At 38.6% G+C, this 13,021-nt stretch overlaps 2 protein-coding genes across 2 annotated transcripts in view; one reads left to right on the top strand and one right to left on the bottom strand.

Annotated features, from left to right (window-relative positions):
• Positions 1 to 2,269: 2,269 nt before the first annotated feature.
• On the top strand, positions 2,270 to 7,737 carry LOC119729711 (isoamyl acetate-hydrolyzing esterase 1 homolog). The gene is made up of 7 exons (XM_038202406.1): positions 2,270 to 2,356; positions 3,207 to 3,259; positions 3,649 to 3,847; positions 4,290 to 4,401; positions 5,023 to 5,141; positions 6,154 to 6,418; positions 6,893 to 7,737. Exons 1-6 carry the CDS (start codon positions 2,312 to 2,314, stop codon positions 6,322 to 6,324), a joined length of 699 nt encoding a protein of 232 aa, XP_038058334.1. The 5' UTR covers positions 2,270 to 2,311; the 3' UTR covers positions 6,325 to 6,418; positions 6,893 to 7,737.
• Positions 7,175 to 13,021, bottom strand: part of LOC119729710 (proteasome subunit beta type-4-like) — a 16,715-nt gene continuing 10,868 nt past the window's right edge. Inside the window, exons 2-7 of the mRNA XM_038202405.1 lie at positions 12,118 to 12,324; positions 11,195 to 11,341; positions 10,039 to 10,120; positions 9,268 to 9,384; positions 8,136 to 8,224; positions 7,175 to 7,957 (exon numbers count right to left, since the gene is read on the bottom strand). Of these exons, the coding sequence (XP_038058333.1) occupies positions 7,945 to 7,957; positions 8,136 to 8,224; positions 9,268 to 9,384; positions 10,039 to 10,120; positions 11,195 to 11,341; positions 12,118 to 12,324 (655 nt within the window). The 3' untranslated portion in view covers positions 7,175 to 7,944. The remainder of the gene's footprint in view (positions 7,958 to 8,135; positions 8,225 to 9,267; positions 9,385 to 10,038; positions 10,121 to 11,194; positions 11,342 to 12,117; positions 12,325 to 13,021) is intronic.

The raw sequence follows: 13,021 nt of genomic DNA, 5'->3' as shown, positions 1-13,021 counted from the left end.
ACAGGGGGGGGGGGGGGGGCGATGGAACTATCTCCGTGTCAGGGTCATATTCTAGGGAAGATGACATTCTAGCATTGAGGTTGGATGGGGCAGAAGCCATGGGGACTGTCGCCATGGTCACATTCCAGAAAACCTTGGGCTGAATGATCGAGGTACAAGGTGGGCAGGGTCAGAGCAGGATGAAATTTAATATCTGAGGTTATGACAGCTTTTATTACGAAGTGAACAAAAACAATGACTGCTTTGACTACATAAGATTTTATAATCGATGTCACAGAACAAAGGCACAAGTATTGCATGAAAAAAAATCCCTTAACATGCACCGTTCTACAAGGATGGTTGATGTATGAATATGCTTACTTTGAGAAATATTTATTTAAATAATGTTATTACTTGAATTTTAATACAATGTAATGCTATTTTTTTTTTTTGCACATTTGAATGTGTGGTCTTTCTTTCACAATCTTCAGTCTTTCAGGATCACTCCATATATTTCGACATTCCAGAGTCAACCCCAACTATTATGCAAATTCATATTTTTGGGGAAAAAGACATCGTCAATATGAACAAAAAGCAGCAACGGTTGGAATGAGATAAAGAAACAATGCAATCAAGATATAGGTATGCATGTAAACGACTAATTAGGTTAGGAAGCATAAATAATGTCAAGGTGGGCAGTATAGGACTCAATAGATTATTTCTTTTCTTTTTTCTTTTTTCATTCAGTTAACTAACATTCAAAGAAAGCATACTTCTACAAGACCTGAATCATAAAAAAAAAGCTTTGTTTGCAAAAATGTGTGTTCATGCAAATCCGTCCATAACCAATTCGATGAAAACATAACCTCCCTGGCGGAGGGTTATTAATGTTCAGGCACTGATTGTCATGCTGAAACGATCATTCAAAAAGAAATTCTGTAAAAATCTGAATTTTATGTTTATAAAAGCTGATTATTTTCGAATTTATTCACAGAAAACACTAAGATTTACCATTTCATAACGAAATTGTTATTTGATTGTTATCGGTGTTTTGATAGCACAGGCGTTACGAGCCAGACTTTATTGTCTTCAAGGCGAATTTTGTCACAAGTCGAAATGCAAGTTGAGTACTACATGACTTGTGAAATCTTTAAAATCATCAGCCTGTGATGGATAAAGTCTTCAATTGTTTTCATTTTTTTGGTGTTGATATTCTGTAAACTAATGTGCACCAATTCTGTAAATTTAAATGCATCAGAAAAGCACAAAACTGTGAACAAAATAATTATATTTTTAGTAGTGTGTTAAGACTTAAAAGGACATAATGCTATATTTGGTATATGTATGTAAATGATTTACATAAATCATAAATAATCTTTCGGAATATTTTGTATTACCAAGTTGATCAAACTGTTAGCAACCAATTTTGGTACATGCCGACTCAATTTCATTTTTGAAATTAGACGTGCTAAAAGTATATTTCAGTGAGCGTTTTAACGGATTAGTGTGTCATTGTGAAAATGTACTTGTTTATTTGGGACTGTTATTGCGTAGCACATTTTATGCACGGGTTATGAATTGATTACACACTTTATAATACTGTTAATATGAAATTGTTGTGTTTTTTATTAATAATTTGATCAAGTAAAGCTTTTTTTCAAGTATAGGGATCACAAAAATTAACGCGAGCTTTTGAACAAATGTTTAAAAATTAGGAAAAATTGATGGAAAAATTTCAAATATATATTTGTTGTACAACTTACAATGACGTTTGCGTCTGTGTTTATTTGAAATTGTTTGATTAATTTGGTTGTTTTGATTAAATGTATTTATTTATTTATTGAAGTATTAGTTGGAAATACCCACATATAGTCCGCGGTGGTCATGCGCGGACTATAATTCATTTATTTGGGGTGAGCAGAGGCGTATCCAGCGCAAGTGTGTGTGTGTGTGGGGGGGGGGGGGTCGACGTTTTGTCAATTTTTTTTGTTGATTTTTGTGGGTGTGTTCGTTTTTGTTGTTTTTTAAATATTTTTTTCAGGAAAAAAAAACACCTTTACAACCGACACCCACCCCGTTTTGACAAATTGTATGAACGAAACCAAATAAAGGTCAAAATCGTTTTTAGAAAAAAAGGATTTATTTTACACCCACCCCGGACCCAAACCTGGAGTGAGTGAAGAATCCCGAAATATGAAATCTGAACATTAATAATTTTGTGTCGATGCGAATTATTTGGCTGCTATTGATGTATGACAGAAGCAACCGACTGAGGGCGCTATGACCAATTTGTAGGTACCGCGGACATAAAACGTAAATAGCAGCAGCAGAAATGACCTGGCCAAAAGTCATTTTGTTTGGCGATTCCATAACTCAGGTAGAGTACGTTACATGAGTTATTTGTGTCATTATTTAATTTACATACCGTAGCTATTTGAACACTCAAAATAATGGCTTACAATTTATGTAAAAATGAAATCTTGCGAGTTAAAAAAGCCGAACGAGGAAAGTTGAAAACTTGAAAAAAAGTTGGAAGTGGAGGGAAGGGGGCGGAGTGCTATGCAATGGAACGGGGAGGAGGGGGGGGGGTGGGTGTTAAGACTGGGTAGTGGCACCGTCGCCAGTTCCGGGTGAGCAGTAACTCTGTCCATTATGGTAATTAGTGGTGTTTTTTTTTACAGGAAAAAGCCTGCTCTATTCACCGGCGCGGCAGAAGTTTTTGGGGGTGTGGTGGGTTGACGTGGGGGAGAGAAGAAGAGGAGAGGGATTTATGCGCCTATCAATTGTTTCCCCCACCCCTCCCCTCCCGGGCTGCCTCACCCAAGACGTGGGGATTGTCACTTTTGAAGTGACAAAATCCCCACCCCTTGGGCAAAATTTAAGTGACAATCCCCGACCATGCCCCGACTTACATATGTGGGGCGCACTAGTGATTGCCTTTCCATGTAGTATGCCAATGTTATCAATGTAATTTGAGTGACCAAAATCCCCACCTTAGGGCATGAAAAATGTGACCAAATCCCAACATCGGACCTGGGGCAGCGCGGAGAGGGTGGGGGGGGGGGGGGGGGACATTTGATAGGCACATTATAAACCTTTGGGGGGGGGGGAAAGACTGTATAACCTTAGTTTTGGATACATTTGGATGATATGTGCTGGTGATGTATGGAATGGCTTCATTTCCAGAGAATTTTACAAAGATCATTTTTTTTATCATCTGGAAACAGTATTCATTCAGTGACGGGGGATGGGGTGCTGCTGTGGCAGATTCACTTAGAAGGTGAGAGACTTCAACAAACATTTCTCCAAACATCTTGTGTGTTTTTTTCATTGTGATTTTTAATGATTTTAAATTGTTCATGTTATTTATTATTTTTCAATATATGCTTTGTAATTCAATTCACATAATTGTCATATTCACCCACCAGCCTCGGAAACCTATCTGGCATATTTGGTCGAATGGTTTGTCTGCAATTAATTCCACTAGAAAGGTTACCAAAACTAAGCAATGGGATTTTTTTTAGTAAAGCAGACCAATGACCATGAAAAGTAATCATTGAAATTGTTTCCAGAGGCCATGCTTTACGGATAGAGCGAAAAGTTCAATTTATCCTAGAATTAGAAACATGTTTAAGAAAGAGTGAACTTTCAATTGATTTTTTTTTTCAGGAAGTGTGACGTTTTCAACCGCGGTTTTTCCGGCTACAATTCATCCTGGGCCAGACTCATCCTGAGTAAATGCATTCCCAAGGAGATGCTGACCGAGGTTGCCTTGGTAACCGTCTTCCTTGGAGCCAATGATGCGAGCCTTAAGGAAGTCAACAGCACCCAGTATGTGTCGTTGGAGGACTACAGAAATAATATGAAGGTGCACGTTTGCTTTTGTCCTCGGACGATATTTAATTTAATGAGTGGATGGCTATTGAGGTTTCTTTACTAGAATTGGCTTGAACAATTGGAAGAATTATTGGAAGAATTGAATTTCTCTTCTGAAGAGGAACATGTGGGGATAAAAAAAATTTTCCCTACAAATATTGTTTTTGTTTCTCTATGAATTTATTGCATTGTTTGTTATTGTTTTTATAAGTTTTTATTTCTGGTAATGAAACCAAGGATTCGTCCAAAGCACCATAGGCACTGAAGCTCACAACTTGATCACGTTAACTTGGTCAAACAGTCTCAAGCACAGGCCTTGAGAAATGAACACTTACAAAAAATGTGGGCGGGGCTAATGGATTATCTGAAATTGTTAATTTCAGTTGTGTTGTTAGGACACCAATCCCAGTTCTTCTCTTTTTTAATACCCGCAGGCAATATTGAAGTATTTAATTGACGGGGGTCTCCAAGCCAGCCAGATAATAGTGATCACACCCCCACCACTAGGTGAAGAGAAATGGGCTGCGGCATGCATGGAGAAATATGGTCAGTCATCAGTCAATCATAAACGCTTTCCTTAAACCCCCCTCCCCCTCCAAAGATAACAAATAAACAAATACTGGTAATTCGATGTATACATTAAGAAGTTCTGAAATGTCTGTAGAGTTTCCAAAGTTGTACGTTCTGACAACAACCTTGTGGAAACTTTGGCAGGTCACAAATCTGCTTTTTTTTCTTTAAATTTTTTGATCCTGGGGGATCAGTTTGGCGTAGCGGTACTTTTCTGGCCTTCCACCGCTGAGACTCGGGTTCGAATCCCGCCTGGGCCAATATGTGGATTGGGTTTTGAAGTCCCTGCCGGATTCTGTGGGTTTCCCTAGAATATCATTCTGGGGTTTTCCTCCCACCACTACAATTGTAATTTCCTTCCACGTCTTCTACCAAGTCTTATCCATCCTGTTCTGGCCCTTGGGCTGTTGGATGTTGTCAAAATAAATAAATAAATAGATGCTAGGAACTAAATGAGCCTTCCTGAGAAAATATGACCCCTAAGAAAACCCCAAATCCCCTTCATGAATTTGCTCTATTGTCGGGATCCATGGCACCTCTGCTTAGAACCCTCGAAAGGGAGTTTGACTTAAATTTGGTTTATTATTTATCGTGCAGGTTGTCCACTCAACCGAACCAACTCCAACACGGGCCTGTACGCCAAGGCATGTTGCTCCATCGCGAGTGAGTGTGGCACAGGTCTCCTGGATCTGTGGACGCTGATGCAGGAAGACAAGGTGTGGTTATACTTACAAGCTGGGGCGGATTTCTGCTAAGCACTGAAAATATTTGCTTAGCAAAAAAAACCAGGTTTTTAGTGTAAATGACAAGAGATGACTGGTTCTTGGTTTAATTTTGCTCAGCTCTAAAAGTAGCTACATGTAAGCAGCATTTTTGGCTCAGCAGTCGTTCGATCAGTCACAGTCAAAAATTCAATCCTGTTCCCCTGCCATGCCTGTTACACAGGCTAGTCACCAACAGTCAGATCATATTTCTTGTAGGCACTGTGACAGTCAAATTCCATCAACAGACAAAAGCAGGTCACTGGTAGGCACAGCTGGCTTATCAATCTCCAACACTCAAAGCATAACAATCACAGCCAGTCGACCATGCTTTATGAAGGCAGGGAGCACTCAATTGTTGAAAAGTCACCTGATTTATTTTTGACTGCTGGGCTGGCCTTGTTGAAATTGCTAGCCAGAGAGGGAGGGTTAAACTAGGCCGAAGAGTAAGGTTGTGGATATTTTAGTGTTGGGGGCGGGAGAGGGGGCAGTGGAGGGGGGGGGGGTGTTGCTAGTGTTTTGTCGGGGAAAACGTCTATCTGGGGATAGATCATTATTATAGAGGGGGTTAGTGGAAACAAAACGTGGACATTTGGGACACGCTCAAGCGATTATGTTACCGGATGATTAACTCCCAAATAAGGGTCTGTATTAGCCCTGTCAGATTTTGATTAACTCTAGAGAAGTACTCTAAGCACCATCTTGACTTTCAAATTTCTTGGGCAAAGGAATGTTTTAAAGTTAAACATTTCCTTTGTAATTGGCAAATGTGGAATGACTTTTATTTACCGACCGGAGGTTTTAACCATAATCGCAATAAGGCTTGGTAGCTCGTCGATAGAAAAAAGTATTAATACTCTGGAGATTTCATGGTTGAATAAACCAATCATTTTCGAGTGAATTTAAGTCGGTCTACCTCACGTTTCTTTTAATGTATTAAAATTCCTTCTTCTTTTTTTGTCTGCAGAACTGGCCTAGGTTTTTCTATGATGGACTTCACGTCTCTCAAGATGGTTCTAGAGTGATAGCCAAGCATCTTGTTAAGATGGTGGAGGAAAGGACGAGGCATTTACCCATGATGCTACCGGACTGGAAAGACATTGATGTTACTTGCCCAGAAAAGTCTCTCCTACAATGACAACTTTCTGTTATTTCTTTTTCTCAGATGCACACATTTTGTTTCTTCAAAATACTGGGTATTTGATGCTTTTGGCAGCAAAATGTTGCAAACATTAAAGGGAATATACATCATTTGCTTTTGCTGTATGTTTTTTTTTATGTTTTGGGTTCGTAGATGCTATAAAACCAAGCAAAACAATAATTTTCCTGTAGTCTAGTTCCCCGACTCCATTTAAGATGAAACGGAGCAATTTATATACATTGAGGAAGGTCAAGGAACCAGTCTAGCTGGCTCGTACCGGTTCATAGGTGTGTAATCAATTGTAAACAAATGCGGACTAACTAAATATGGTCAATTGGGGCCAGTATTTAAAGAAAAAGCCATGGTATTTTTGTATTAATTTCCAACGCTGGTCGGCCGACCAGCGTTGGAAATTAATACAAAAATACCATTTTTAAAAAAAATGACAGCATACCAGGTGCCATGATTTTGCAGGATGCTTTAGACTGTCATTTGCTAACAGTCCAGCAAGGTATTTCAAAACAATTTTGTAGTTTTATTTTTTGATATTTGCAATATTTTCCCTTTAAGAATCTAGTTATTCCATAAAAGTTTGCATTTCTGGAAAATGCATATTTTAGAGAGCTTAATTTTTATGACATTTTGTTTTTTTTAACCATGGCAAAATCTTTTCAAATTTCAGTCATAAAATATACATATCTTTCATTTATTTTTGTACTCAACTCAAAGGATTAAGAAATAAACTGAAAGGACAAAGAGTAAAGGTTTTTTTTGTTTTCGTTTTATTCCAATATTGTGAAGTTTCCTTACTTAACATTTTGTGTTTTAACACTTTCTGAAGACTTGCTTACTCCAACAGCTATTTTTCTGCAAATAATGAAACTTTTTCCTACACAGTACCATATGAACTCCCCTGGCAGCGTGGTATTGCTACGTTGTTGCCCAGTTTGATTGTTCATTTTTCAAATAACGCTTCATAACTTCGCCTCAAAGATACATATTCCTGGACCATTTTAAGTTTCCATTAAAATAGAAAATAAACATGACAAAAAGGAACAAATGTGTTATAACACTTCTTAATCCCAGAAATTAATGCAATGACAAGATATCATTTTTTCGCTTTATGTGTGAAAAACCCAAGTTCATATAAATAATGTCAAGAGAATAACCAGGTGAATAAATGATACATGTATTGTTTTAACGATTCAAGGAGATGAGCTCAACACAAACTTCATTCTTGCTCCCTTAGAATTAGGCCCAATTTTATGGCTCTGCTAAAGTTTTTTGCCACTTCGGGATTTGTATCCATTTAATTGAATAAGCAGTACCCTCAGCAAAGAGCACGCTAACGTTAGATCATTCTTGACATAATGACACAATAGTGCTGGTAGAAATAGTAAGTCTTCACTGTGGGAAAAAAAAAGCCTGAGGTTAGCACAAAGTTTCTGCTATACTTAGCAAAACTTTTCTGCTGATCGTCAAAGCAGTGCCGTGAAATTTGACCCTAGTTTTGAATTCATTTAGTTTAATAATGAAGAAGACTTGGAGCTGATAACGACCTCAGATGGGGATGAAGATTACTAAGCTGATCTCTGCAGTTCCCTAGAAAGGTTCACCTCATTCATAACCCCTGCGAAAGAAGACAAAAATTGCCAATTTGTTGTTGCAAACAAGATGTTCAGTCTGTGAAAAACACTTGAAATTTAGAAATTATTATTTCTGCATAGAAAGTATCATTACTTTGTTCAATAGTCCTGTACTTTGGACATTTCTTGAATGTCTAGAGGACAAAGACAAGATATACTTACTCAACCATGTAAGCAAAGTCCCAGTTTGTTTTGGAGGATGTCGGGGGCTCAATCGTGACTCCCTCGGAAGTGATTACTGCATACTCGTACTACAAAGAGGGGAAAAAAAACAAGTATAACAGTCACGGAACAGCAGCAGGAATATCACAACTCAATGCAAGTCCAGTGAAAACATGTATGCATCTCAACTCTTTCAGTGCCAAACTCGTACATGTACGAGGTATATTTGTTAGTACGAAAGCGCCAACCTCGTACATGTAAGAGGTAATGTTCGTGATTAAAATCGCCAAACCTCGTACATGTACGAGGTAGAGTAAACATGTTATCAAAAGGGGGCGCTTTCGCTCTTTCTAAGTGTACCATTTTCATGCATGTACGACCTGTATTTATTTTTTAATTCGAGTTCTTGCGAGAGGGCGCAGCACTGACACTCGTGTTTTCTGCAAAAAGTGCAGAATTCCCCTGTGTGCAGGACAGTGTTTCTGGGCGTATCACTATGTATGTGACTACTATTGACTTTCCAATATACCAAGGATATACCAGAGAGCAATAACAACAAATTTAGTGAGAAAAACTTATTTACTTTTTTTTTTACAGAATTTTGAACAATTAACAAAAACGCTCGAAGTTGGGCACTTTAGGGTTAAACTTTTCGAATTTTGCGGGCATTGACAGAGTTAACAGCCAAGAAACCTTTACAGACCAATAAAGTGCCACTGAATAAAAGGTAAGTTTCAGGTCTTCAGATATGCGAGGGGGCTGCTAATGAAAGCAACTCTGTAGCAGGACTTGATTTTTTTTGGAAAATTATAAACAAATGCAAACAATTTTTTGAAAGGTTGGAATGTTTGCAAAAATGTTTCAAAATGTGCAAAAGAAATTGGGGATTACTCGGAATTTCAAGACAAACTTCAACTAACAAGGAACACAAAGAAAACTTTAACATTTGGACATTTAAAAAATCTATTTGGGTTCCTTTAATTGTTATTGAAACAATTTTTTTCAACACTTCAGATGGAAGAGAAAGCAAAGCCAGTTTTCACGAAGTCAACAACTGAAATATTATGACTGTTAATATAATGTTACACATTTAAGTGAAGGATGGCCTGATCTTTAGCGAGTTGTTGATTACCTTGTTAAAGGATCTAGCGTCTCTGTAGAACAACACCTTCATGCATCGGTCTAGTACAGCTCGTGCCTCTGCCTCTGACATGTTGCTGTTCTTCTCGTAAGCATCTCTCATTAGCGGCTGGAAAATAAAAGGTCAATCATAAAGATATCCATATCAAAAGAAGCGAACACGGAAAACAATCAGGTTAGTTAACCAAATTCTTAGGATTTTTTGCTAATCCTAAAATGTGCATGAAAGTAACATTATCTTTCAAGGGTTTTGAGTGTAAATAGTGGCTGGGCTCAACAAAAACAAAAATTAAAAAAATACTGAGGTAGCAATTTTTGTGTGTGGGGGGGGGGGGGGGGGGGTGTCAGTACAAGAAGCAATGTATAGACGAATCCAGGCAAGTGATCAGTGTACACTCACGAGGCCCTCTTTAACCCTAACTCCCTAGTATCTTTTACTAGGAACTGCACCAAGTCCATCAAAATCCATCAATCACTGTGTGTCCAATACAAAACTGTACATGACATAATGGAATCCACCACTGACGTGCTGGTTGACATTCATGGACTTGCTAAACATGGCTTTTATCACAATACATGTAGCAGTACAGGAAGCTGGGCAAAATCAATCGGATACCACTAGCACTGCTTCAGGCCATTAGGCCCAAGTCCATCATACTCCATCAATGTTTAGTCACGCCAGGCCTCCTTAATCCACCAAAATGGGGGATGGATTTTGATGGAGTTGGGGTGGTGCCAGGGATTGGTTTGTTGCAGTTCTTACCAGTGCAATGTAGGCACCAAACCCAGATGCTACTGTGGGAGATTCATAAGCTGTGCCAATCTTGTCAATATAACCCAGGAACCTGGATAAAGAAAATTGAAGAAATTGACTTCTCTATAAACACTGTCATACACATATACTGGGATTTGTATCCTTGTGGAGTCATTTTTTTTGTTCTCGTGTACTAAAGTTTTCGAGTTTGAAAGTGTAGTTTCAAAATGCTCCTATTTTAACCAGAATTAATTTCCTGGGCTGAAATTCGGACTTAATATCCCTTACATAAAATAATTCAATTTGCGACGGATCAACACACCTTGGAAATTCCTAGTTTTTGAGTAAAATCCATTGTATTTTGTGATAACCTTGTGGAAACGTATTCATCTATAGAAATTGCCCTGTGGAGGGGTATACAATCTTTTGTTCCCTACTGTGCTCATGTCTCCACAGGGTACCGTGTACCAGATCATGCTCCTAAAGGATATAAACAAGTTTGTTTGATACAAACTGTGGGAACAGTGTAAGGCCTACAGGAAATGATACCAATTTGTCAAATGGATGGCAGATGTGAGATAAACAGAGCAAAGTCTGAAATTCCTCGTGCTCTGCGACACATGTGACTTGGCATGGGCATCAAAGCATTTTGAACTCTACGCTGCCGGCAGAGATTTTCCCAAATTGCCCTCTCAAGGAATTAACCCTAACTGCCTAGGTCCTTTTGGTTAGGAACCATCCTCAATCCTGCAAAATCCTCCAATTGCCACCATGTAAAAATTGGATTCAGCCTCAATCCTCCAAAATCATCCGTTATCTCTTGTATTTGTTCAGTGGAGGGGTGACCATTGCCTCAATTGATCCTTGGAAATCCTCAAACAATCACTGTTAATGGGACAAGGCAGTACCAATGACATTCAGAAGCAGTGCTGATGATATCGAGCATAATGCAGGTCTCAACTATGCATGGCTGAACATAATGCTGGGTACAGCCTACAAACTCGACAATGCATCCTCCTAAATCAACTGACACTTTTTTTGCCATTCAGCCTCAATCCTCCAAACATCCTACCAAACCGCCTGGAGGATTTGGGAGAATTGAGGAACACTAGGGTTAATAACATCTTTAAGATATGGCTGACAGGAGAAAAATGATGTAACTTACGGTTCTCCCTTGTGTACGCCGCCTACTACAAAGACGTTCCAGAGAGGGTTGAACTTGGATCGTCGGTTGTACATGACCCTAGTTAGCCAGGAGAAGAGTGACTTGGGTGTGTACTCGTGTCCATCAGCAAGGCACTCATCATCAATTCTAACAGGATTCAAAGATAATTTTACGGTTAAATTCCAAGTCGAGTCAAGATTAATCCTAACCCCCCTAGAGTGATTTACTAGGAACCTTCTTTACTCCTCCAAATTCCAACATCATATTACGACCTGCACACAAAAACTGTTGGACTCTTGATTATTGGTGTAATGCCTGACCCCATGCAAAGCATAATCTGTTTACTAGTGCAGTACTCATCCTAACAGATTCCAACAAAGTCTGGTGTTGGAGTTCGACTGGATGGGGATTGTTAGGGTTAAAGATGTACTATCTGTGCTTTTGTCAACGTTCACCCCCTAAACTAGATTGTTTTTCAAAATGCTATTTTCTAGCATAGCAAAAGTTGTTCACTTTTTGACTGAGACATCGAACAAAAAAATATGTCCACATTCAGTCATGGAATAATTTCTTTACTAATTTCAAAATATTTGTGGCCCAACAACAATTCCCGCACCCTATCAGAATAAACAATATAGGGATCTGGGACCAGTGAACCATAGTGCTGATGTTTGCAGCTAAGAAAAAAAGCCACCTTTTTTCAGAAAGTTGCAGAAGCCCAAAGAAGAAAAATAGCTGTTTTCCTTAAAAATAAAATGCAGCAGTTTAAAATTTGTCATGAGAAAAACAAAAACAAAAACAAATTTATTGAAGAGCATGAACAGTACATGTTTAAATTTTAAGTCTAAATAGTAGGGTTAATGTTAGTTAGGGAGAATTTTTTTTTTTCAGTTGTAATCACTAGCAGCAAACTTCATACTCACATCCTCTGTTCTAGCACTTCTTTGAGAAACTGGAAATCAGCGTAGTCCCCCGCTCCGGCAATGGCTGTGTTATTGTTGACATTCATGATGCGTGAAATGTTGCGAAACCGAGCCATGGAGCCGTACGATCCTAACATATCGGCAGCCAGCAGGACTCCGCCATTGAACTTGATACCAAGGACCGAGGTACCAGTTACCATAGGGTTTCTGAAATTCCATTCAAATTGACAATTACATTACTTAATTTCACTCAAAAATAAAAAAGAATGAAAAAATCAACAAACAAAATTGACTAACAATCCAGAATCCACCAATTTTCACTCCCCATTTGAGGTTAAGTTTAAGCCCCCCCCCCCGTCCCAAAAAATAGGTGATGGCATCATCGAAAAAGTCTGTTTTTGACCCAAAAATACAAGTTCATCAAATTTTCTCAAAACTTCATACAAGGTGCCTGAAGCCAGAATTGAATTCCCTGAAGAGTTCAACTCATTACATTCAGTATCCAGTGAGAAAAGAAATCTTTTTGATTTTTTACCAAATGCCCCCAAAACTTCAAGGTTTTCCATAGCCGGCATCATCGAAAAAGTCAGTTTTTGACCCAAAAATCCAACTCGACAAAAATTGCTCAAAAGTTTACAAGAGGTGCCTAGAGGCCAGAATTGAATTTCCTGAAGAGTTTAACTCATTACATTCAGTATCCAGTGAGAAAACAAATCTTTTTGGCTTTTTACAAAATGCCCCCAAAACTTCAACGTTTTCCATAGCCGGCATCATCGAAAAAGTCAGTTTTTGACCCAAAAATCCAACTCGACAAAAATTGCTCAAAAGTTTACAAGAGGTGCCTAGAGGCCAGAATTGAATTCCCAGAAGAGTTCAACTCATTACATTCAGTATCCAGTGAGAA

This window comes from Patiria miniata, unplaced genomic scaffold (assembly GCF_015706575.1).
Source record: "Patiria miniata isolate m_02_andy unplaced genomic scaffold, ASM1570657v1 HiC_scaffold_21, whole genome shotgun sequence".
NCBI classification, from domain to species: Eukaryota; Metazoa; Echinodermata; class Asteroidea; order Valvatida; family Asterinidae; genus Patiria; species Patiria miniata.
The sequence above is the reverse complement of the archived record's forward strand: the minus strand, read 5'-3'. Positions and strand labels throughout refer to the sequence as shown.